The sequence below is a fragment of the Dendrobates tinctorius genome, unplaced genomic scaffold (genome assembly GCF_039654945.1).
Source record: "Dendrobates tinctorius isolate UK_male_01 unplaced genomic scaffold, ASM3965494v1 ptg000102l, whole genome shotgun sequence".
NCBI classification, from domain to species: Eukaryota; Metazoa; Chordata; class Amphibia; order Anura; family Dendrobatidae; genus Dendrobates; species Dendrobates tinctorius.
The window spans coordinates 31,422,461-31,447,331 of NW_027361770.1; the positions used below are offsets into that span (position 1 = coordinate 31,422,461).

Genomic DNA, 24,871 nt, shown 5'->3' on the forward strand with positions numbered 1-24,871 from the left:
ATCATGGGCCCGCGAGCCACAGGTTGGGGACCCACGGTATAGAGCAGAATAGATGTGTACTGGCTCCTACTGTACCGCTGCTTAAGTATTTATTTGGGATTTTCTATTATTTCAGCAGAAAAACAAAATGCATCACACTTCAATACTTGTTGCATGACCATATCTACTGTGCAATATAAGCATCGCTGTACTTGAGGATAAGAATGGACCTGTGCAATTGTGGTGTTAGCAGGCTTACAGACCACTGATATACATTAATGAACTCAATACATAAATAGTTAAATAAAGGCGAGTAATAGATGGAAACATGGAAAACTCACACTGTATAAGTGATAAAAGCTCTCTCTAATGGACCACTCAGTAGCCAGACATTATGGACTATATTGTGCATTGATAATTTTAGCAAGGAAAACAAATGACTGCATTCGTACGTCTTTCCCAGAGGTCAGGGGCTTCTTACGTCTAACTAATGTGCATTAAGATTTGGAAACAGTTAATGAAAGCAATTATAGAATGCGTAAAAGGTTTACTTTTGTTTTTGCCTGCATCTTTGCAATTTTTTCTGTGTATGATACTATATTGCATTTTTTTCTCCCTAGTTAACCTCTTTACTTCATTTTTCATTTTTATCTCATCTTCAAAATGTTGAGATATCATTCTTGGCAATGAATTCCCTGTCATGTAATTAATGACATCTGGTATAGGAAATTAGATTTGGTTGGAATAAAATAGTGCTGGATATCACTCCCAGCAGCTTTAGGCGGGATGTGGTGTACCACTGGTATTTACTTAGATTAACATACAATTTTCAAATTGCATGCATAACATATATCGTGAAACCAATAAACTAATATGCAGAATCTTCACTTTCTAGATTCTCCTGCAAGGTAAAAACCCTGGAATAATGTGGGAATTCTCAATGCCCAGGCAAGAAAATGAGAGGAGGTTGACTCCAAAGCACAACTTTACATGGGCCATTATTCGCTCGGAGTGTTCTGCCTCATGTGGAGGAGGTATAGTGTTGCAGTTTTGTAATGAACTGTTTGCTGTACGCTAGTTTTATAGTCTTGTAAATTTAATTCCAGTTTTTCTGTTTAAAAAAACACTTTTTTCCCCTATACTTTATTTCTTCTTCTTTTTATTTTTCCTATTTATATATATATAAATCTGAATGTGTGTGTGTGTATCATCAACCAGTCACGAAGCAGCAGAGTGGGACACCAACCAATCACGAAGCAGCAGAGTGGGATTCGGTTGGAGAGCAGGGTTAAGGATGGATACAGCAGGACAGTGAATGGAGAGCGGGGCTGTGAGGAAGACACTCTTCAGGACAGGGGCCGAATAGTGTCGGCACCCTCCCAGCCCTGTCCTGCCTCAGTCGGCGCTCCCCGTCGCCAACTGCGCTATCCCCCCTCTCCCCTGTAGTTTCCCGGCCTAAATTTAATCCCCGGCTTCTACTGCGACCTACTACAGCACTAGGCCACGCCCCCCGCAGGCCGCCCAATCACATTCACTACAGCTCCGCTCTAGCTCCGCCCAGCTCCGCCCACTCCGGCCGAACGAACAATCTGCGCACCTCTCTCTCCTGGTCCCAGCGTCACCGTGTGTGGTGCATGGAGAGCGGGGCTGTGGAGGAAGGAAGACAGCGGGGCTGTAGAGGTGTAGAGGGAAAGAGCGAGAGAGCGGGGCTGTGGACGGAGAGAGCGGGAGAGCAGGGCTGTGAAGAAAGAGAACGGGGCTGTGGACAGGGAGAACAGGGCTGTGAAGGAAGAGAATGGGGCTGTGGACGGAGAGAGCGGGAGAGCAGGGCTGTGAAGGAAGAGAACGGGGCTGTGGACAGGGAGAGCAGGGTTGTGAAGGAAGAGAATGGGGCTGTGGAGGGAGAGAGCGAGAGAGCAGGGCTGTGGACGAAGAGACCGGGGCTGTGGAAGAAGAGAGCGGGGCTGTTGAGGGACATCGGGACATGGATGTAGAGCTTGACTTCGGAGGGATAGAATGGGATGATGGGTGGAGAGCGGGGATGTTAAGGAAGACAGCGAGACCCACAGTTAGGTACTATGCCCGGGCAATGCCGGGCTCTTCAGCTAGTTGTTTATATTTTTGGCAGTGCAAATAATACTATCATAATATACCCTTAAAGAGCCATAATAATTATATCACTTACAGAGAAAAAATATTGACATAGAGTTTAATTAATGCCAGGGAAAGTGAATATGATCAAATAACACTGTGGTACAGTAATCCAATAACACATCCATGTATTTATTATATGTAGATATATGCAATCTAATAGGTAGCCGCCATAATGCAACTTCCATTATAATGTAGATGGTGCTAGAAGCCATCTTCGGAATATACTGACAAATCTATGGGGTTACAGCTACATTACTGTTACCCAGTAGGAATGGAGAAAGATATGCTTTTTGTCATCATGTCAGGGGAACAATGCAAGCTTTGCAGGGACAGTGAGATACAAGACACAAGCTTTATTATCCAATTCCTCAAGCAAAAAGTCATGTGCACATTTAGGACTCTATCAAAGTGTTTATGTCAGAATACTGGAAAAATACAGTTTGAATAATCACAGCATTTTTTGCTCAATGTGGAGTTGCACAAAAATGTTGAGACTTTTGGGGTTTTCCCTGCAGTTTGAAGCTATTCCTCCAAAATGGGTGTGGCTGGGGAGGAGCCAACATAGGTGTTGCAAAGACCCCCTGTTAAATTCAACAAGAGTACTGACATTTTTTACAAAATAAATTTTACTCCATTCCCTGACTGGAGTAACATTTCTGGTGATGTGCTTGTGACTTATATATCACACCGAATTAATTAAGTGGCATGCCCCTCTTAATGATTTCAGTAATCTTATTCCTCCATATCTCTCATTAAGACTGGCATGCAAAACAACTTACTAATCACCAAAGCTAACAACTAAAGCAAACAGACAATATTCTATACTCATCCCAGATCTGCTGTCCTCTGGTTTCAACACAGCTGATCACTCTTTCTCAGTACAAATACTCTCTTTACTTGGGATCAAAGATATTGCCCTGTGTGGGATAGCCTCATACCTCATTAATCACAAATTTAGCAGTTCTTAATCCCATAGTACCTCCTCTTCATACCTTCTCTCTGTTGGTGTCCCTCAAGGTGCTGTTTTAGAACTTCTACTCTTCTCCATCTATTCCTTTTGACCTTGGGCAACTCAGTCCTATGGTTTCAATACTATCTATATGCTGATGACACTCAAATTTACCTCTCTGGTCCAGATGTCACTTCTCTGCTGTCCAAAATCCCAGCCATATCTTCCTTCTCATCACTCTTTCTAAGAAAACTGTAAGTGGACAAAACCATGCTCATCTTTCCCCATCTGATTTAACCCCACCTTGACCCATGACTCCACCCTGTGTTTTAAATCACACACAAGTCTTCACCGCCTTCTACCACCTCCAACTCAAAAATATTTCCAGAATTTGTCCTTCCTTCAACCCCGGATAGTCTAAAATGCTAGCGCACACTTTCATCAACTCCTGCCTCGAATATTGCAAGATCCTTCTCTCTTGCCTTCCAACTAATGAAGTTGCATCTCCCCAGTCTAACCTGAACTCTGCTGGAAATTAATGCACCTCTCCCCTTGCTACTCCTTTGCCTCTGCCTCCCTGCCAATCCCTTAAGTGACTTCAAATTCCCCAACGAATCCAGTTTAAAATGCTAACAATGATTTACAAGGTGGTCCATAATCTGTCTACTCCATAAAACACCAAACTAGTCTCCCAATATTTTCCCACATGTAATCTATATTTTACCTGCCGTGGACATTGTATGGCTTTTAAAAGTACTAAGGTTTGCCAAAAAACTGTTAGGTCTTGTGCACATGATGTATTTTCGGGTGGCTCAGACCAGAAAACTGCCTGAAACAGAGCTCAGAAACTCATCAAACACATGAACATGTGCATTTCTGTGTAAAAAACTACTTGCTGTGTTTAAACCTTTACATTTCAAAACATGCCAAGTGGCTAAAAGACCATTCTTCAGGCTTTTTCCTCTTCTGAAGATGCCCTATACCTTACAATTCAAGTCAATGGAAAGCTTAAAAGATGTCCCAAAGATGCCTGAACGTCTTTTTGAGCTTTTTTTCAGCATTTATGCTTCAGAAAACACTAGTGGTTTCTTTATTGTTCGATAGACAAAAAAGTATCGGAAATGACAGTAAAAAACAAAAGGCACAAAAACAGCGGGAAAAGCTCTTCAAAAAAATGCCCACTGTCAAAAGTGAGAAAGCAAGCTCTGAAGAAACTACAAAATAGGATGCTTTAGCTGTGTCATGAAGCATATTCCGCTTGGAAAAACTGGCAGGTGAGCCCGTGTTTAACTCCTTCATGACCTTAGACGTATCATACTTCCAGGTCAGCTGCTACTTACCGACATTGGACATATGAATATGTCTAGTTTTTGTGCGCAAAGAGGCTGTGCACACGTTATCGCCGCCAGGTGTCAGATGATTCTGACAGCTGACACCTGGTTTTCAGTGCCAGGAGCACTGCCTGCACCACTTATGGCACTTTAACCCCCTAAATGCAGCATTTAGCGAGCTCGCAGAGGGAAAAGGCCCCTCCTCTCTTGGATCGGAGACCCTGTGACATCATCGAGGGGTCCTGATCTTTGCCATGATGACACGATGCCGTCATGATGACATCCGGGTCACCAGGCACTAGCAAGTTAGTTAGAAAATGTGCAGTGCATGTTTTAACTAACTTGTGTCTGCAGGGCTGACAGGCAATAAAATATAGCAATGCTCCTGCATAAAAAGAAATCCGATATAGAGAGCTGTTACCCCTAGTCTCTCTAAGAATATAGACCATTGATACAAACTATATGTTTGCACTTTATTGCACTACAGCACTTTATTTTTATTGGTGTTGGTGATGGTCTTCTGTTAGTTCCTACCTATAGGGTCAAAAGGGAAGCCAACGTTGAGTGGGGGGCGCCATGTCGAATTTAGGATGCCATCCTCTGTGGTAAGGTAGGGTAAGGAAGGGAGAATCCACAGCCTTCCCCTATATCATTCTATCCTTATAATATAAGATTTATTATTGAAACTCTCTTGACCCTGACTTATGGGTAACCATACCTTTATTTAATAAAAGTTATATATTAGAAGTACTCTTCTTTGGTTTTCACATTGTCTCGTAGTTGTCACCACCCCCTGTGTTGTTAAGGTAGGGTAAGGAAGGGAGAATCCACAACCTTCCCCTAGATCATTCTATCCTTATAAGATAAGATTTATTATTGAAATCTCTTGACCCTGACTTATGGGTAACCATACCTTTATTTAATAAAAGTTATATTTTAGGAGTACTCTTCTTTGGTTTTCACATTGTCTCGTAGTTGTCACCACCCCCTGTGTTGTACCATCTGCAGTGGTGAGGCTAGTGCCAGTGCACTATGCAGGGCCGTGCAAGGTGACAGCGAAGGACGAGGTTTGTGATGGCGGCGGGGGAAGGACCCGCTTAGGGCGTAAGGGAAGTGCAGGGACAGGCTCAGGTTGGAGCTCAGGAGGTTCCATCCCTCATTCCCTATCAGTACGGCCTTCCTCTCCCCATTCTCAACCCATTGTGTGTGTGTTGTGCCGTCCGCTGTCCGACCCCCTGCTGGGTCATTACATTTCGAGATTTTATCACCAACTGTCACTTTTTTCCAGTCAACCTATGGCTCAAGCACAGGCTTTTGCTCAAATTATCCAGACCCTCATGGATGAGGTTAAGGAGGTGCGGTGTCAGGTGGTTTAGCAGCTTCAGCAGGTATCGGGGTTCTTAGTCTCAGCTCATGTCCAGGCTCAACCGGAACCCGAAATATCTCTCCCTGACAGGTTCTCTGGAGGGAGAGATAAGTATTTACAGAAGCATGTAAATTATATTTCAGACTTTTTTCTCGTTCTTCAGGGAGTGAGGAATAGCATGTGGGGATTATTGCTTCCCTTCTCAAGGGTGATCCGTAATCCTGTGCCTTCTCCCATCCAACCGATCCACCATCTTTGCGGTCGGTGGATGAGTTTTTCACGGCATTGGCGCTGGTATATGGGGATCCTGATGGGCCAGATTCAGAGATGGGCCATTGACACGCAGTGGAATAACCTTGTTCTTAGGAGCCATTTTTGTCAGTTTATCAGCTAGGCTTCAGGATACTCTGGTGCAGTAAGCTACTCTTGGGTCATTGGATGCAGCCATGGCCCTTGCTATATGGATGGATAGACACCTCAGGGAGAGACATACACTGAATCTACCCCCTGTTGCTCTTTTTAGGGAGGAGGACACACTGGTGCAGACAGATGAGCCTATGCAGGTGGGAGGAGTCTCCTCTCAAACTAGGTTACCTGTGGTTCGCCATGAGATGGGGCATGATTATACTGTGGTCTTACAGATAATTTCATCATGTCTGCCCAGTTTGTGCCAAAGTACGCCCTCCACCACAAAACCCTGTTCCCATGGTCTTATGTAGGGAGACGACCAGGGTGTGTACATTTCCTCCATGTTTTTGTCTCTGTGTACCATTCCAGCTGAAGCGCTGGTTCGTGGGGTAACTGAGACTATACCGGTGCTTGTGGATAGTGGAGTTGGGGTCAATCTGGTGGATTCTTGCTTTGTTCAGATCTATGGTCTGATCGGTAAGTCACTGGCGAGACCCATTACCGTTCGGGCAATTGACTCTGTTCCTCTCAGCCAGGGAAGTGTGACCCAAGTTGTAGACAATATTAACTTGCGTATGTCATCCCTGTCATGCTATGTCTTGGAGGGTATGCCAACTCCCATCATCCTAGGCCTTCCCTAGCTGAAGAGACACTACCCGGTCATAAATTGGCAGTCCAGAGAAGTAGTTAGTTGGGACCTGGACCAGTCTTGTAAAGACTGTTGCCTGAGAGCTACGCGATCTCTGCCATCCTTCTCCAACCTACCCCTTCTCCCCTTCTCTGGTGGAGACAGCTAAGGTGCTACCAGGGAGTAGGAGCAGGATTCAACCTTCACCACAAGTAAACCTTGAGTCTTGTTGTCCTCTCAGGAGGGGAGATCAGGGGAGGGTGGTGGTTCCCTCTATGTGTAATGAGGGTATGAGTTTGTAAACAAAAAAATAAAACAGACTCTGCATATATGTGGGATCACCACGCATGAAGCAATTATGAGAAAATATAAATTTTTATTTATTGCACAAAAGCAGCAAAAAAACACCACACGTTAAAAACAATTAAAAACAGTCTAGTCAGCATGTAAACCGCTGGCTGCAGAATATAATGGCACTTAATATAAATCAATCAAGCTATTAATGAAGCTCCATATAATACAGACAATACAGTGGGAGCAATAGAGAGAGACAGTCAAAAAATGACTGGACAAGTTATTATAACTCTGTAATAATATAATGTGCTAAATGCATAACAAACAGCAAGGAAAAACAATCGATAATCCCTGATAAGAACCCTGCAGTGTTTGGTGAATAACTGATGGAAAGAGGTAAGGAAAAACCTAGGTAGCAAGTAGAGCTTCTCATGGAGTGAAATCACTTATTCAAAAGAGCCACTGAAGCTCAAAAATGAAAAAGCTAATGAAGTGCGGTAATTCCACACCCCAAACTGGAGTGCAATACATCACCCAGAAGCAGAACAGTCAAAGAGTCCAGTCAAAGTCGCCCCAACGTCTGTGTAAAGAGCCAGCAGCCACAGCGGGATACATTAACCCACGCGTTCCGACACCGCAGGTGTCTTTCTCAAGGTGAGTGATGATTTAACATCTATAATACTTCCTCCTGATTGCTGGTTCAGTTGCCAAAATAAAGGTTTTTTGAGTGGTTACCATGAAGTCCTCATTAAATTAGGTGATAGCTTGATAATTTTATGCTTTCCAAACTAAATCTTATGGGAGGTAGAAGATGGCCTTTCACATTTGTCAGTTTTGGATTAAAATGATGTTAGCTTATGGCGAAAGCTAGATTGGTGTAAACTTAGGTTGCATATTGTTTGTTACTACATTGCTACACTACAATAGTGAGGCGTCAATTGTCCATACAAAGAGGTCCTTCAGTTAATATAGTCAAGAAAGAACATTAATACTGTTACTGGTAAGATGTCTGTAATATTGTTATATAAATGTGTAAATGTAATACCCAAGTTGGTCACTAAGCCATGTGTATAAATGTGCACATCATTAAAGAGGACTTTGGAAAAAAAAAGGCATGTAGTTGCAAACAGGCAACTACCTATCGTACCTGGCACCGTTCATTGACCACTTCTGCCAGAGATTCAGATATTCAATGTCAGCAGAGCAGTAGTTTCTCTTTCTATTGACAGGGCAGAACTACTACACACAAGCATGTGAATCTAGGATTACATATGCTTGTGTGATCCAGACATGAAAACACCACCACAAGCCATCCCACATCCCATCCCAATATCCCACATCATCACATCAGCCAGAGCCACCAGTCAACTGCCACTAATATCCCACATCATCCCGTTACAGCCGCTGAGGGATTTGCCCTAACTTCCATACAGGAGATCCCTTTAAGAGAGCCTGGGGTCAGTGGAGCGCCCCGCAGGGCCTTAGGTTACTCGGTACCGGGCCCGTTAACTTCAATGGGTGATGTCATGGTGTTAGTGACCCGTTCCGTGGCCCTGGGCATCCAGTAATAAAGGCAGGGCAAAGATATTTGATTAATGGTTCAGATGGCGGTGAACGTTGGGGTGCAGAGAAATAAGAGGACACAGAAAAGTGCAGGTTTCTTTACCTTTTACTTGCAAGTCGTTGCAATCCGGGGTACCACATACAGGTGATGGATTGAGTCCTGCTCACCTGGAGGCATAAAGGGGATCCACCCTGCCAGGTGGGGTTTGGGACCTTCCTTCTGTGCTTTGTTTTCGGGTCCCTGCTGTTTGTAACTAAGCTGCGACCCTGTCTTGCGTGATGGTTTCTAACCTGCATGGCTGACAGCGTGAGCCTATTTCATGGGTACTGTCCTTTTCACCGTCAGACCCGGGCTCTTGAACTGCTGCCGTGCCTTCAGGTGTTCAATATCGCCGAGGAACTTGCAGTCCCCTGTTGTTATGAATGGGTCACCGAGGAGGAGAGCGCAATAGTCTATGCTACCAGAACACCAGAGAGGTAGGTCGCTCAGCGGATTGCAGACCCCTGATCTTAACAACACAACTAGCAGTAGCCGTGGAGCGTTCCTACGGTGCCCTAGACACCGTCACAGCCGGAGGACTAACTAAGCCTAAAGACAGAAAGGTGAAATCCAAACTGCCCCGGAGCAGATCCCCAAAGGAATAGACAGCCCCCAAACATATATTGTCGGTGAGACAAGATGAAGCACAAGCACAGACAGAAAATAGACTGAGCAAATGATGGGGCCCACACTGACTAGATAGGACATGACAGAAAAGGCACTGTCTGCAATCGCGCAAAAACCCTAACAATTCCAACACGACTGATGTACAAAAATACTGAGGTTTGCACAAACCTCGCCCCCACTATATCAGCACTCAGGTGTGAACTGGCAGCTAGCAACAGGTTAATACAGCAGGGGACTGAGCAAGCAAACACAAGATACAAAAATACAAGGCAGGAGCCAGGAGCCCCTGGGGGAGCAAGCTGACCCCTGACAGCAAGGCAAAATCAGATGCAAAGGGTTTAGCAAATTACATTTAGCTGAAAAATGCAGGATCAGACAGGAAACAGAAATCCTCAATAAGCAAAGAAAGGAGTATCACCGGCAGCCACTGAGAGAAGTCTGCTCGCTTATGTACTCCCAGTCACTACCCCCACTCCTCCAATTATCTTCTGCAGCTGTTGGGTTAACATCATGTTGAACAGCTCCACTACCAGCAGTATCCACCAGAGGGAGCCTTGCCTCTAAAGTCGGATTAAGAGAGGTCACAACACTACCCCCCCTTGAGGAGGAGTCACCGAACCCTCTTCCACACCACCAGGCCGATCAGGATGGGCCCGGTGAAAAGCACGAACCAATCTCTCGGCATGAATATCGGAAGCAGAGACCCAAGAATTATCCTCCTGGCCATAACCTTTCCACTTGACCAAGTACTGGAGTCTCCGTCTAGCCAGAAGAGAGTCCAATATTTTCTCTACCTCATACTCCAAATTACCCTCAACCAATACAGGGTCAGGGGGCACCACCACAGGAACTACTGGCTCCACAAACCTTTTCAACAAAGATTTTTGAAAAACATTATGAATATTGAACTACCTGGAAGAGCCAAATGGAAAGAAACGGGGTTAAGGATTTCCAAAATCTTATAAGGTCCAATGAACCTTGGCTTGAATTTTGGAGATGCAACCTTCATCGGAATATTTTTTGAGGACAAGCAAACCATATTACGCACTTTGAACCGGAGACCAAAGGTCCTTTGCCGGTTGGAAAATCGTTGGGCCTTTTCCTGAGAGTGGGACAACTTGTCCACTACTTGGTCCCAAATCTGCTGCATTCTGTCCACCACAGAATCCACACTTGGGCAAGCAGAAGCCTCCACCTGCCCCAAAGAAAATCGAGGATGAAAACCAAAATTACAGAATAACGGAGACATCAAAGTGGCGGAACTAGCTCTATTGTTTAGAGCGAATTCGGCCAATGGCAGAAATGAGACCCAGTCATAGATGGCCTGTACCTTGGCTGGGTCCATTTCAATAGCAGACGGGGACAAAATGAATCCCAAAAACGAAATCCTCTGTACACCAAAGAGACATTTCGATCCCTTAACATACAGAGTATTTTCTCTCAAGATCCGGAACACAGTCTGAACATGTTCCACATGAGAATCCCAATCACTGGAAAAAATCAAAATGTCATCCAGATAAATGATCAAATACTTATCCACAAAGTCCCGGAAAATATAGTTCATAAAAGACTGGAAGACGGAAGGGGCATTAGTGAGCCCAAAAGGCATCAACAGGTACTCAAAATGTCCCTCCGGAGTATTAAAAGCCGTCTTCCATTCATCCCCCTGCTTGATGCAAATAAGATTATTCGCCCCCCCTAAGGTCAAGTTTGGTAAACCAACAAGCACTTTTGACCCTGGAAAATAAATCAGAAATCAGGGGCAACGGGTACTGTTATTTAACAGTGATCTTATTAAGGGAGCGATAGTCAATACATGACCTTAATGAGCCATCTTTCTTGGCCACGAAAAAAACAGCACCTAAAGGTGATGAGGATGGTCTAATATGACCCTTCTCTAATGACTACTTGATATAAGATCGCATTGCATCATGTTCCGGTACTGATAAGCTGAAAAGCCGACCTTTGGGAAATTTACACCCGGGCATCAACTCAATTGCGCAATCATAACTCCTATAAGGAGGCAAAGACGCAGACTTACTCTCACTAAGTACATCAGAAAAATCAGCCAAATAGTCTGGAACATCTTGAGACAGGGGAGAGGTGGAGAAAACAGGAGTGTCATCAAGAGCACATTGACAACCCCAACTCACCACAGACACAGATTTCCAATCCAACACAGGATTATGGGTCTGCAACCACAGAAAACCTAGTACAATAATATCATGTAAATTGTGCAACACCAAAAATCTATAATTCTCTTGGTGGTCCGGGGTGACTCGCATAATCACCTGGGTCCAAAACTGGGGTTTATTCTCCGCCAAAGGGGTAGCATCAATACCCCTCAAAGGAATAGGGGTCCGCAGGGGTACCATAGGAAAACCACAACGCTTAGCGAAGTCAAAATCCATCAGATTCAAAGCTGCTCCTGAATCCACAAATGCCTTAGCGGAAAATGTGGACAAGGAGCAGATCAAGGTAACAGCCAAAAGGAACTTAGGCTGCACACTGCCCATCGTAAATGAGTGAGCAAAACGTTTCTCTAATTTAGGGCAGGCTTTCAGCATGAGAAGCATCTCCACGAAAGAAGCATAACTTATTACGCCTTCTAAACTCTTGACGTTGCACCCTAGACAAAACCCTATCACATTGCAAGGGTTCAGAGGTTTGTTCGAAAGGCAGCACTGCCTCTCACATAGTTTTACGTTCTCGTAAACGTCGATCAACTTGAATGGCCAACGACAGAGTCGTCGAGACCAGAAGGGACAGGGAATCCCACCATAACATCCTTTACAGATTCTACCAGACCTTTCCGAAAGAGAGCTGCTAGGGCATCATCATTCCATTTAGTAAGGACCGCCCACTTTTGGAATTTTTGACAATATAACTCAGCAGCATCTTGACCCTGTTTTAATGCCAATAAGGTTTTCTCAGCTTGATCAATAGCATTAGCCTTATCATACAATAAACCCAGGGCTTGAAAAAATGCATCTACATTAGCCAGAATAGGATCTCCAGGTGTCAGAGAAAAGGCCCAATCCTGGGGATTACCGCGCAGCAGGGAAATGACAATTTTAACCTGCTGCACCGAGCTCCCCGAGGAGTTAGGCTTCAAAGCAAGAAATAGTTTGCAATTATTCTTAAAATTCAGAAATTTAGACCGATCCCCAGAAAACACATCAGGAGTAGGGATCTTTGGTTCTACCACAGATGATTGTTCAAGATAAGCAGAAATTCTGCGCACTTCAGCAGCGAGCTGCTCAACACGATCGGACAATTGCTTAGTCTCCATTAAGGAAAAAATCCTCCTACGGCCCCAGAGAAAAAAGAAGAAAAAATATATAAAAAATTCTGACACTTTTTTTTTTTTTGCAATTCTTTCCTTCTTTTGAGTACCCTAGAATCTACAGTTTGGCCGGTGATTCTGTTATGAATGGGTCACCGAGGAGGAGAGCACAATAGGCTATGTCACCAGAACACCAGAGAGGTTGGTCGCTCAGCGGATTGCAGACCCCTGATCATAACAACACAACTAGCAGTAGCCGTGGAGCATTCCTACGTTGCCATAGACGCTTCGTCACAGCCGGAGGACTAACTAAGCCTAAAGACAGAAAGGTGAAATCTAAGCTATTGTCGGTGAGACAAGATGAAGCACAAGCACAGACCGAAAATAGACTGAGCAAATGATGGGGCCCACACTGACTAGATAGGACAAGACAGAAAAGGCACTGTCTGCAATCACGCAAAAACCCTAACAATTCCAACACGACTGATGTACAAAAATAATGAGGTTTGCACATACCTCGCCCCCACTATATCAGCAATCAGGTGTGAACTGGCGGCTAGCAACAGGCTAATACAGCAGGGGACTGAGCAAACAAACACAAGATACAAAAATACTGGGCAGGAGCCAGCAGCCCCTGGGGGAGCAAGCTGACCACTGACAGCAAGGCAAAATCAGATGCAAAGGGTTTAGCAAATGACACTTAGCTGAAAAATGCAGGATCAGGCAGGAGACAGAAATCCTCAATAAGCAAAGAAAGGAGTATCACCGGCAGCCACTAAGAGAAGTCTGCTCGCTTATGTAGTCCCAGTCACTACCCCCACTCCTCCAATTATCTTCTGCAGCTGTTGGGTTAACATCATGTTGACCAGCTCCACTACCAGCAGTATCCACCAGAGGTAGCTGTTATGAGTGGGTCACCGAGGAGGAACAACAAAAAGCTAAGTCCCAGAAAACCAGAGAGGTTGGTCACTATGCAGATTGCAGGTTCCTGATCTTAACCACACAACTAATAGTAGCTAGAGTTGAGCGAAACGGGTCGAAAAATTTCAAAAGTCGCCGACTTTTGGCAAAGTCGGGTTTCATGAAGCGAAACCCGACCCTAGGATGAGGTCGGCCACGAGGTCGGCGACTTTCGCGCCAAAGTCGCGTTTCAAAAGTTTGTTTTGCGCTCTTTTTCAGCCAATCAGGATCCATGGACACTGTGGGCAACGTGATGACATAGGCAGGGGTCACCACCATCTTTCAGAAGGGCATGCAAGTGATTGGCTTGCTTTGGTGGGCGTCACAGGGGGTATAAAAGGGCGTGCACGCCGACCGCCATCTTACTTCTGCCGATCTCAGTATAGGGAGAGGTTGCTGCTGATTCTGTAGGGAGAGCGTTAGGCAGGGAAGAAGACAAAAAAACTACTTCTGCTGCTAGCGATTTGGCCTGCACAACACACCAGTCACTGTGTGTGCAGTGCAAGGGGAGGCTATATAGTGGTGTATCAGTGGTGTTGGTTGTTGGGCTGCCTTCTAAGGCTTCCTGACATTCCTGCATTGCCGTTTACCCACTGCTCCGCAAACTGCTTTTTTAAAAGCAATCCCAATTTTTTTTTTTGTCCTGCTGAGAAGAAAAAAAAACTGCTTCTGCTGCTAGCGATTTGGCCTGTACAACACACCAGTCACTGTGTGTGTAGTGCAAGGGGAGGCTATATAGAGGTGTATCAGTGGTGTTGGTTGTTGGGCTGCCTTTTAAGGCTTCCTGACAGGCTGGCATTGCTGTTTACCCACTGCTCTGCAAACTGCTTTTTTAAAAGCAATCCAATCTCCCTTATCCTCTAGTCACTTTTGTCACAGCTGTGCCATCGAGCCTGTGACATAGCGCTCAGATATCAGTGGGCCTCACACAATCCAAAAGTGTCCAGTGTCCACAAGTGTCTGCAGAAATTCAAAATCTCCCTTATCCTCTAGTCACTTTGGTCACAGCTGTGCCATCGAGCCTGTCACATAGCGCTCAGATATTCATTGGGCCTCACACAATCCAAAAGTGTCCAGTGTCCACAAGTGTGTGCAGAAATTCAAAATCTCCCTTATCCTCTAGTCACTTTGGTCACAGCTGTGCCATCGAGCCTGTCACATAGTGCTCAGATATTCATTGGGTCTCACACAATCCAAAAGTGTCCAGTGTCCACAAGTGTGTGCAGAAATTCAAAATCTCCCTTATCCTCTCGTCACTTTTGTCACAGCTGTGCCATCGAGCCTGTGACATAGCGCTCAGATATCAGTGGCCCTCACACAATCCAAAAGTGTCCAGTGTCCACAAGTGTCTGCAGAAATTCAAAATCTCCCTTATCCTCTTGTCACTTTTGTCACAGCTGTGCCATCGAGCCTGTGACATAGCGCTCAGATATCAGTGGGCCTCACACAATCCAAAAGTGTCCAGTGTCCACAAGTGTCTGCAGAAATTCAAAATCTCCCTTATCCTCTCGTCACTTTTGTCACAGCTGTGCCATCGAGCCTGTGACATAGCGCTCAGATATCAGTGGCCCTCACACAATCCAAAAGTGTCCAGTGTCCACAAGTGTCTGCAGAAATTCAAAATCTCCCTTATCCTCTCGTCACTTTTGTCACAGCTGTGCCATCGAGCCTGTGACATAGTGCTCAGATATCAGTGGGCCTCACACAATCCAAAAGTGTCCAGTGTCCACAAGTGTCTGCAGAAATTCAAAATCTCCCCTGTCCTATAGACACCTTGTACCTTGTTTTACATTACTATATAGTTTGTTGGATTTTGTCTACATTTCTACCAAAAATGAGGAAGGCTGGTGGAAGAGGCCGTGGAATTGGGCGGGGGTTGGCAGCTGGTAATGATGGTGTTGGTGGTGGATCTGATGGTAGTGGCAAGAGCAAAATAGGACCGAATGCAGGAGGTGTTGAGCCTGCGTCATCGTCTGGCTACATAAGGCCTCGAACGCTTAGTTTTCTAGGAGTTGGCAAACCGCTTTTAAAGCCAGAGCATCAGGAAAAAGTTTTGTCTTACATTGCTGACTCAGCCTCCAGCTCTATCGCCTCCTCTTCTTCAGTTGTAAAAAGTAAAAGCACTGAGTCGTCATTGGAGGCTCATGTTCATGAACCACACCTTTCCTTGTGTCCTTCACCCCAACCAAGATTGAAGGATGACGCAGGCCATACTACTGATTACTCCATGGAGCTGTTTTCACATACCATGCCTGGATTATCTAGTCAAATGGTGAATTACTCAGGCCAAGATGAATCTGACATGGAGTGCACTGATGCACAGCCGCTGATGGATGATTCTGCTGGTACATTCACTCAGAGCACTACATTGTCCTCGCAGTGTACAGAGCCAGATTCTGACCCTGATGAGACTCAGGTGCCCCTTCCCGCACACTATACCACCATACACGGTGACACAGAGGAAGGTGCACATGACACTGAAGAGGAGGTGATGGATGACCCAGTTGTTGACCCAGATTGGCATCCATTGGGGGAAGAGGGTGCTGCTTCCAATAGCTCAGATGAGGAGCATCCACAGCAGACATCGACATCGCAACAGCTGTTATCTGGCAGGCCCGGAGCACTCCAAAGACAGGTTCCAAACATCAAAAGAGTTGCTGGACAGCTTGTCCAGAGGATCAAAAGATCACAGCATGCTAGGCCGCAAAATGTCTGCCAAAGTAGGAAGAGTGCAGTGTGGCACTTTTTTGAACAAAATCCTCATGATCAGGCCAAGGTTATCTGTAAGAAGTGCGCAAAGACCTTTAGCCGAGGGAAAAATCTGAAACATTTGAATACCAGTTGCATGCTTATACATTTAACCAGCATGCACTTGCAAGCGTGGACACAACACCAAACCTCAAATGCCACATGTGCAACTGATCACAACGAAGGTAGTCAGCAACGCTACATTGTTTCCCCCACTGTAAGCCCACCGGTTAGCACAGCAGCAAATGTTGAGGTGTCGTTGCAAGGCCACAGCAGTCAGGGAATCCCACTGTTATATCAACTAAAGACTGATTCTAGGCCATCAGAAAGAACACCAACTCCATCACCATCATCAACCCTCTCTCAGTCCGCCCTGTCCACCGCTACTTCCACCATATGCAGCTCTCAAGTCCAGCTCACCCTCCCAGACACTATGAGTAGGTCAAGAAAGTACTCAGTCTCTCATCCGCGTACACTGGGTTTGAATGCCCACATTGCCAAACTAATCTCGTTTGAGATGATGCCCTTTCGGTTGGTGGAAAGCACAGCTTTCCACGAACTCATGGCCTATGCAGTACCACGCTATGACCTACCCAGTCGCCACTTCTTCTCTCGCAAAGCCATCCCAGCCCTTCACCATCATGTGAAAGACCGCATTGTCCATGCACTCAAGCAGTCAGTGAGTGGAAAGGTGCACCTCACAACTGATGCATGGTCCAGTCGGCATGGCCAGGACCGTTACGTGTCCATCACTGCGCACTGGGTTAATGTGGTGGATGCAGGGTCCACAGGGGACAGCGGTGGTGGGACAGTGCTGCCTAGCCCACGGTATAGGAAACAGTTGGCTGTAGGCGTTCGACCCTTCTCCTCCTCCTCCTCCTCCAGAAGCGAAAGCTCGTCCACAGAGCGCAGTCGTACGAGCACTCCATTCAATGGCGGATCTTAATAGGGGCGGATGGGGCGGTCGCCCCGGGCCCAAGGCTTTTTGGGGGCCCAGGGCAGTGGCGTATCCAGGGGGGGCAGGCAGCAGGGGGGCGCAGTCGAGCCGCCCGGCCGCCTAATGCAGCGGTCCGCAGTATGCCAGTATCTCCCTCCCCCCCCGGCGGCTGTGTTCTGCCGCTACCAGTCCTGGGAGTCGGCGGTTCTCTGTGTCGGCTGTCAAGCTGACAGCCGACGCAGAGAAGGAGGCTGCGCCGACTCCCAGGCAGCAATTGTACTTGGCGTCTATAGACGCCAGTACAATTGAAGCTCTGACCGCCGGGTCAGAGCGACGTCAGCAGCGTGATCAGGTCATGTGATCACGCTGCTGACGTCACTCCCGGCGCCCAGAGCGAACGCTGGTGGTAAGTGTGCTCCTCTGTGGAGCTGAAGAACCACCGAAGATGGGGATGGGGGTTAATGAGTGGAGAGGGGGGTTAATGTGGGGGTGGGGGTTAATGAGTGGAGATGGGGGTTAATGAGTGGAGAGGGGGGTTAATGAGTGGAGATGGGGTTAATGAGTGGAGATGGGGGTTAATGAGTGGAGAGGGGGGTTAATGTGGGGTGGGGGTTAATGAGTGGAGATGGGTGTTAATGAGTGGAGAGGGGGGTTAATGAGTGGAGATGGGGGTTAATGAGTGGAGATGGGGATTAATGTGCGGGGGTTAATGAGTGGAGATGGGATTAATGTGGGGATGGGGGTTAATGAGTGGGGGGGTTAATGAGTGGAGATGGGGATTAATGTGCGGGGGTTAATGAGTGGAGATGGGATTAATGTGGGGATGGGGGTTAGTGAGTGGAGATTGGGGTTAATGTGTGGGGGTTAATGAGTGGAGATGGGGGTTAATGAGTGGAGATGGGATTAATGTGGGGATGGGGGTTAATGAGTGGGGGGTTAATGAGCGGAGATGGGGGTTAATGAGTGGAGAGGGGGGTTAATGTGGGGGTTAATGAGTGGAGATGGGGGTTAATGAGTGGAGATGGGGGTTAATGAGTGGAGATGGGGATTAATGTGCGGGGGTTAATGAGTGGAGATGGGATTAATGTGGGGATGGGGGTTAATGAGTGGAGATGGGGGTTAATGAGTGGAGATGGGGGTTAATGAGTGGAGATGGGGGTTAATGAATGGAGATGGGATTAATGTGGGGATGGGGGTTAATGAGTGGAGATGGGGTTAATGTGTGGAGATGGGGGTTAATGAGTGGAGATGGGATTAATGTGGGGGGTTAATGTGGGGATTGGGGTTAATGAGTGGAGATGGGGGTTAATGAGTGGAAATGGGGGTTAATGAGTGGAGATGGGGGATTAATGAGTGGAGATGGGGGTTAATGTGTGGAGGGGTTAATGAGTGGGGATGGGGGTTAATGTGTGGGGGGGATTTGGAGTGGGGGTACATAATGTGTGGGGGGATTTGGAGTGGGGGTACATAATGTGTGGGGGGATTTGGAGTGGGGGTACATAATGTGTGGGGGGATTTGGAGTGGGGGTACATAATGTGTGGGGGGATTTGGGAGTAGGGATGAGGGGTTATTGAGTGGGGATGGGGGTACTTAATGTGTGTGGGGGATTGGGGATGGGGGGGATTTGGAGTGGGGATGGTATTTAATGTATGTGGGGAGATTTGAGGACACAAAATGAAGAGTATGTATGAGGGCATGTATGAGGAAACAGTATGGGGGATGGGTGCAGACAGTAAGGGGTGCGAACGGGTGAATGCATGTGGACACAGTATGGGGAGTCGGGGATATGTGTGAGCAGACAGTATAGAGAGTGAGGGGGTAAATATATGAGGAGACAGTATGAGGAGGGAGGGGAATAGCGTGAGGCGACAGTATATTGCAGATATTTGTATTTAGGGGCATTATAATGACACTTCTATCTTTAAGGGGATCGTGTGGAGATTTGCTGCAGAAGACCGGAGAAGATGGAAGTCTGCAGAGACGAGATGTGGATGAGCAAACTCATCATGGGGTCTGGACAAGAAGAAGAAAAGGAGAACGACTCCAGAGATGACGTCATCTATAAGGTACCTGGATGTAAATATTATTTGTGATATTGACTAATTCTCATGTTTTTTATTTATGTCAGGAGCATTACAGGGGTTGTCCAGGTCTGTGCTGAGTCTGCAGACATTCTATGTGACTGCAGACTTCTGAATTCTCACAGTGCTCACTGAATGCTGTCAGGATTCTCTCGTGCTGGTAATTTACATACATGCGGTCACATGCTGACTAGACATGTGTGGCCTCACTCAATGAAAGTGAACGGAGTGAGGCCGGGCACGTCTAGTTGGAATGTGGCCAGAAGTATACAAATCACATACTTGTGTTGACATGACTGTATATCGGCAAGGGAGAATCCTAAATGTGTGCAGTGCATTCGTTGTGAGAATTCAGAAGCTGCAATGTCAGGATTCAGCTCTGCAGGTTCCAGTACTCATCACATGGACACCTCACTCATATGCGATTTTCATAGTTATGGTCCTGTGACAACGAGCTTCTCTTCCTGCTTTCAGTTTTTTACTGAACATTGAGAGCATTAGGGAGAGCAGCTCGTGGGTACATGACTAACTGTGCAAGTAGCATATGTACTTGGGGGGGGGGGGGGCGCCGAACCAAATTCTTGCCCCGGGTGCCAGAAAGCCTAGATACGCCTCTGGCCCAGGGGCAGGGGCCCAGGGGCAGGGGCGGGCTGGGCCGGGTGGCAGAGAGGCAAATGCCCCCCGGACCGCTCCCCCAGCACCTGTACAGGGCCGGCCGTGCCCTGTGCTGTGACGCCGCCGGCAGCAGACAGCCGCCCGCGTCACATTCTATGAGGGGCCGGGAGCTGTGCACGGCCGTCACCTTGACGGCTGCTCAGCTCCGGCTGTACTTCCGGGTCAGATGTCGGGCGTGCGCGATCCCGGAGGATGCTGAAAGCAGAGGCGCTGCTGGGGAGCGAGCCGGCTGTGAGGTAACTATGGGGAACTTTTTTTATTTTTTTTTATTTATAAAATGAATTAAATGGGGGAGGGGGTGAGTGGGGGCTGTACACAATGAAGGGGGGGTGACTGGGGCCTGTATATGATGAAGGGGGGGTGACTGGGGCCTGTATATGATGAAGGAGGGGTGACTGGGGCCTGTATATGATGAAGGGGGGGTGACTGGGGGCTGTATATGATGAAGGGGGGGTGACTGGGGCCTGTATATGATGAAGGGGGGGTGACTGGGGCCTGTATATGATGAAGGGGGGGTGACTGGGGGCTGTATATGATGAAGGGGGGGTGACTGGGGCCTGTATATGATGAAGGGGGGGTGACTGGGGGCTGTATATGATGAAGGGGGGTGACTGGGGTTGTACAGGATGAAGGGGGTGAGTGGGGGCTTCACAGGATGAAGGGGGGATGAGTGGGGGCTTCACATGATGAAGGGGGGTGAGTGGGGCTGCACATGATGAAGGGGGGGTGAGTGGGGCTGCATATGATGAAGGGGGGGTGAGTGGGGCTGCACATGATGAAGGGGGGTGAGTGGGGCTGCACATGATGAAGGGGGGGTGAGTGGGGCTGCATATGATGAAGGGGGGTGAGTGGGGCTGCACATGATGAATTGGGGGTAAGGGGGACTGCACATGATGTGGGGGTAAAATTAACTGCACATGATGATGGGGTAGTGGGGCTGCACATGAAGTTGGGGGGGAAGGGGACTGCACATGATAAAATGGAAGGGGGGATAAGGGGCTGCAAATGATGAAGCGGCACTGCAGATGAAGTGAGTGGGTGATAGGGGACTGCAATGGATGAAGTAAGGGGACTTCAAATTAAAGTGGGGACATTAAAGTGGATCCCCTATGGCCAGGATCACGTTGGGCGATTTTGTGCGTATTGGCCGTAGGCCTACAGCTTATGTGCAACGTCTTTTTAGGCCATGTCCACACGTGGTGGAATGGTGGCGGGTTTTCCGTATGGACCCGCAGCAAACCAAGTGCTGCGGTCCGTACGGCTGTCAATTCCCACACGGGGACCGCAGCGCTCAGGTGGGAAGGGGGGTACAGGGGCCCAGGTTTTATGAACAGCCCCGGGCCCATAGTCCACTTAATCCGCCACTGACTCCATCTGCAGCTGCCACTGTTGCACACGATGTGTCCCCCTATAGAGCAGCTAGTGGAAAGCGTCAGCAGGCTGTGTTGCAGATGATGTGTTTGGGCAACAGACACACCGCCGAGGTGCTGGCCGAGTACTTGAAGCGACAAACTGAGTCATGGCTGGGCAGTGTACATCTTGAGGCAGGCAAGGTAGTTAGTGATAACGGCCGTAATTTTGTGGCAGCCATAGCCCTTTCAAAACTCAGCCATATACCTTGCTTGGCTCACACCTTGAACCTGGTGGTGCAGTGCTTCCTCAAAAATTATCCGCAGTTAACAGCCCTGCTCCAGAAGGTGCGAAGACTGTGCGCGCACATCCGCCGGTCGCCTGTACACTCCGTTCGTATGCAGAAGCTGCAGCGATTGCTCCACCTTCCCAACCACCGCCTCATTATCGACATTGCAACAAGGTGGAACTCCACCCTGCACATGGTGGAGCGGCTGTGCGAGCAGAGGCAGGCCATAATGCCTTTGTGGGAGGATACACGGCCAGGCACTTTGAGAGCAGACATGGAGTTGACAGGTGTGCAGTGGTCGAAGCTGAAAGACCTCTGTAAAGTCCTTCAGTGTTTTGAGGAATGCACACGGCTGGTAAGCGCAGACGACGCCATCCTAAGCATGAGCATCCCACTTATACGTCTGCTCATGCAAACTTTGACGCACCTTAAGGAGCAGGCGTCTGCAACCTATGTAGATGAGGAGGAAGAGGAGGAGGGAATCCTTGATGACATTCAGCCATTGTCTGCTCAGGGACCTCTCCTGGACGAGGTGGAGGAAGAAGAGGAGGAGGAGGAGGATGATGGGGATGATTACTTAGGGGAGGAGGATGCATCTCGTGGGGCAAGTGAAAATGTTGGCGTGGCAAGGTCTGGTACAGGGTTTGTGCGTGACTGGAGGGATGTGGATTTGCCAGAAATTGCTCCTCCAACCAGCACTCGCAGTGCATCATTGACACCGGGAACATTGGCCCACATGTCAGATTATGCCTTGCAGATCCTAAAAAGGGACCCACGCATTGCCAAAATGATGAACGATGACGACTACTGGTTGGCCAGCATCCTGGATCCACGCTATAAAGGCAAATTACAAAACATCATGCCACAGGAGAACCTTGACCTAATATTGGCTAATAAACAAGCAACTCTGGTAAATCGGTTGCTTGAGGCATTCCCAGCACACAGCAGCGGTGATGGTTCTCACACGAGCCGTACCGGCCGGGGGCAGCTTGGCAGAGGTGTTCGTGGTGCACACAGCAGAAGTGGCGTTGGAGACAGGGGTTTCATGACAATGTTGTGGACTGATTTTTCAAGTACCGCTCACACAACTGGTAATACTGCATCGATGGAAAGTGACAGGAGACAGCAGTTGTCAACTATGGTTACAAACTACTTTTCCTCCCATATCGATGTTCTCCCACACAGGTCATTCCCCTTTGACTATTGGGCCGCTAAACTGGACACCTGGCCTGAATTGGCACAATATGCCTTACAGGAGCTTGCTTGCCCAGCTGCAAGTGTGCTATCGGAAAGAGTCTTCAGTGCAGCTGGATCAATCCTGACAGAAAAAAGGACCCGTCTGTCAACCCAAAATGTGGATGATCTAACCTTCATTAAAATGAACCACGCATGGGTTTCCAAGGATTTTGTCCCACCTTCCCCTGATGACACATAGGGTAACAGAAAAATGGCTTGCTTTGGTCCACCTCTTCCTGGGACTTGAGCTATTTCACCTTTTGCATCAGCTGAATGTCCAACATCAACATATGCCACTTTCTAAAACTCCCTAACTGTGCTGCCCCCCCCATGGCCGGGGTCACCACCTAGCGCACGACACCGTGTGAGTGCCGTTGCCCTGGACAGGTGGGTAGGCCGACTCTTGGGCGCGGACACTGGCACAGGGTCCTTCATAGTGCAATCAAGTGTCTCTGATGGTGGTGGTGCACACCCGCCGTCAGACACACCGCCGTACTATGAGGGGCCCAGTGCCAGTACCGACGCCCACGAGTGGGCCCCCCTTGCTTGGGCAGGGCCCCAGCATTTGCAATCTTTACCACTCCCTGCTCCTCCGCTGTGTAGTCTGGGCCGTCAAATCCATACTGTGCCTGACACCGTCTGAGCCTGCCTCCTGATGTATAGACATATATTGTGAATGTGTACGCTATCCATACATGTTATCTGGGCATACGGTACCCTTTCTAACCTTTGTGCAATCACGTGCAATCCATACTGGGCCTAACACCGTCTGAGCCTGCCTCCTGATGTATAGACATATATTTTGAATGTGTACGCTATCCATACATGTTATCCGGGGAAGGGGTACCCTTTCTAACCTTTGTGCAATCACGTGCAATCCATACTGGGCCTAACACCGTCTTCCTGCCTCCTGATGTATAGACATATATTTTGAATGTGTACGCTATCCATACATGTTATCTGGGGATACGGTACCCTTTCTAACCTTTGTGCAATCACTTGCAAGCCATACTGGGCCTTACACCGTCTGAGCCTGCCTCCTGATGTATAGACATATATTTTGAATGTGTACGCTATCCATACATGTTATCCGGGGATACGGTACCCTTTCTAACCTTTGTGCAATCACGTGCAATCCATACTGGGCCTAACACCGTCTGAGCCTGCCTCCTGATGTATAGACATATATTTTGAATGTGTACGCTATCCATACATGTTATCTGGGGATACGGTACACTTTCTCACCTTTGTGCAATCACGTGTAATCCATACTGGGCGTGAGAACGGCTGGCGAGCTGTTAAGCAAGCTACAGCACCTGTGGTTTGCACACGTAAGTTTTTCATTTTTTCAGGAATGACGGTTAGGCCTAATTCCGGAACTGCGGTTGACCTGCACTTACTGGGAAATCATTGTTCGCGGGTAATAATTGTAATCAGTGATCCCCATCACTAACGTTGTTCAGCGGGTTATCTGCACCTGTAAGCGACAAACGCTGGCCTTTTCAGTGTAGCGCACATGCAGCCACGGACATGTAAGGGCATGACACACCAGTTATTGGCCAATCTCATGTGCCAGAGCCTCACGTGTCCCTCTAGTAAGCCGGACTCGGACGGCGGGGCATGACGGAGTCTCGTTCGTTAACGGAATTAAGCTTGCAATGTGTGCATCTGTTCTGTAGCTGGCATGGTTGAGGTTTCCCAGGTGGAGTCGAATTTAACCGTAGGCTCCACTCCTGGTGGTGCCCTTCTGGACATTCCTTTAAGGATCAGCTTTGCAACCATACTGCCCACGTAAAACAAACACTTTGCCTTCATGAACGCTGTTTGGAGGGTCATGACTCGTGGGAATAACGCCGCCCAATCAGTTAACCTGCTAGAGAGATCGTTCGTTGCTCCCAAGCATGACATCACACTCCCTAGGAAGAAGGTAATACCACTGTGGCGACCGTACTCCTGGGGGCAACACAAG

General features: G+C 47.7%; 1 protein-coding gene across 1 annotated transcript in view; it reads left to right on the top strand.

Moving 5' to 3' along the window:
• The window catches only part of ADAMTS16 (ADAM metallopeptidase with thrombospondin type 1 motif 16), a 491,484-nt gene that overhangs the window by 373,983 nt on the left and 92,630 nt on the right, over positions 1–24,871 (top strand). Inside the window, exon 17 of the mRNA XM_073587783.1 lies at positions 875–1,013. Coding sequence (XP_073443884.1) covers positions 875–1,013 — 139 coding nt within the window. The remainder of the gene's footprint in view (positions 1–874; positions 1,014–24,871) is intronic.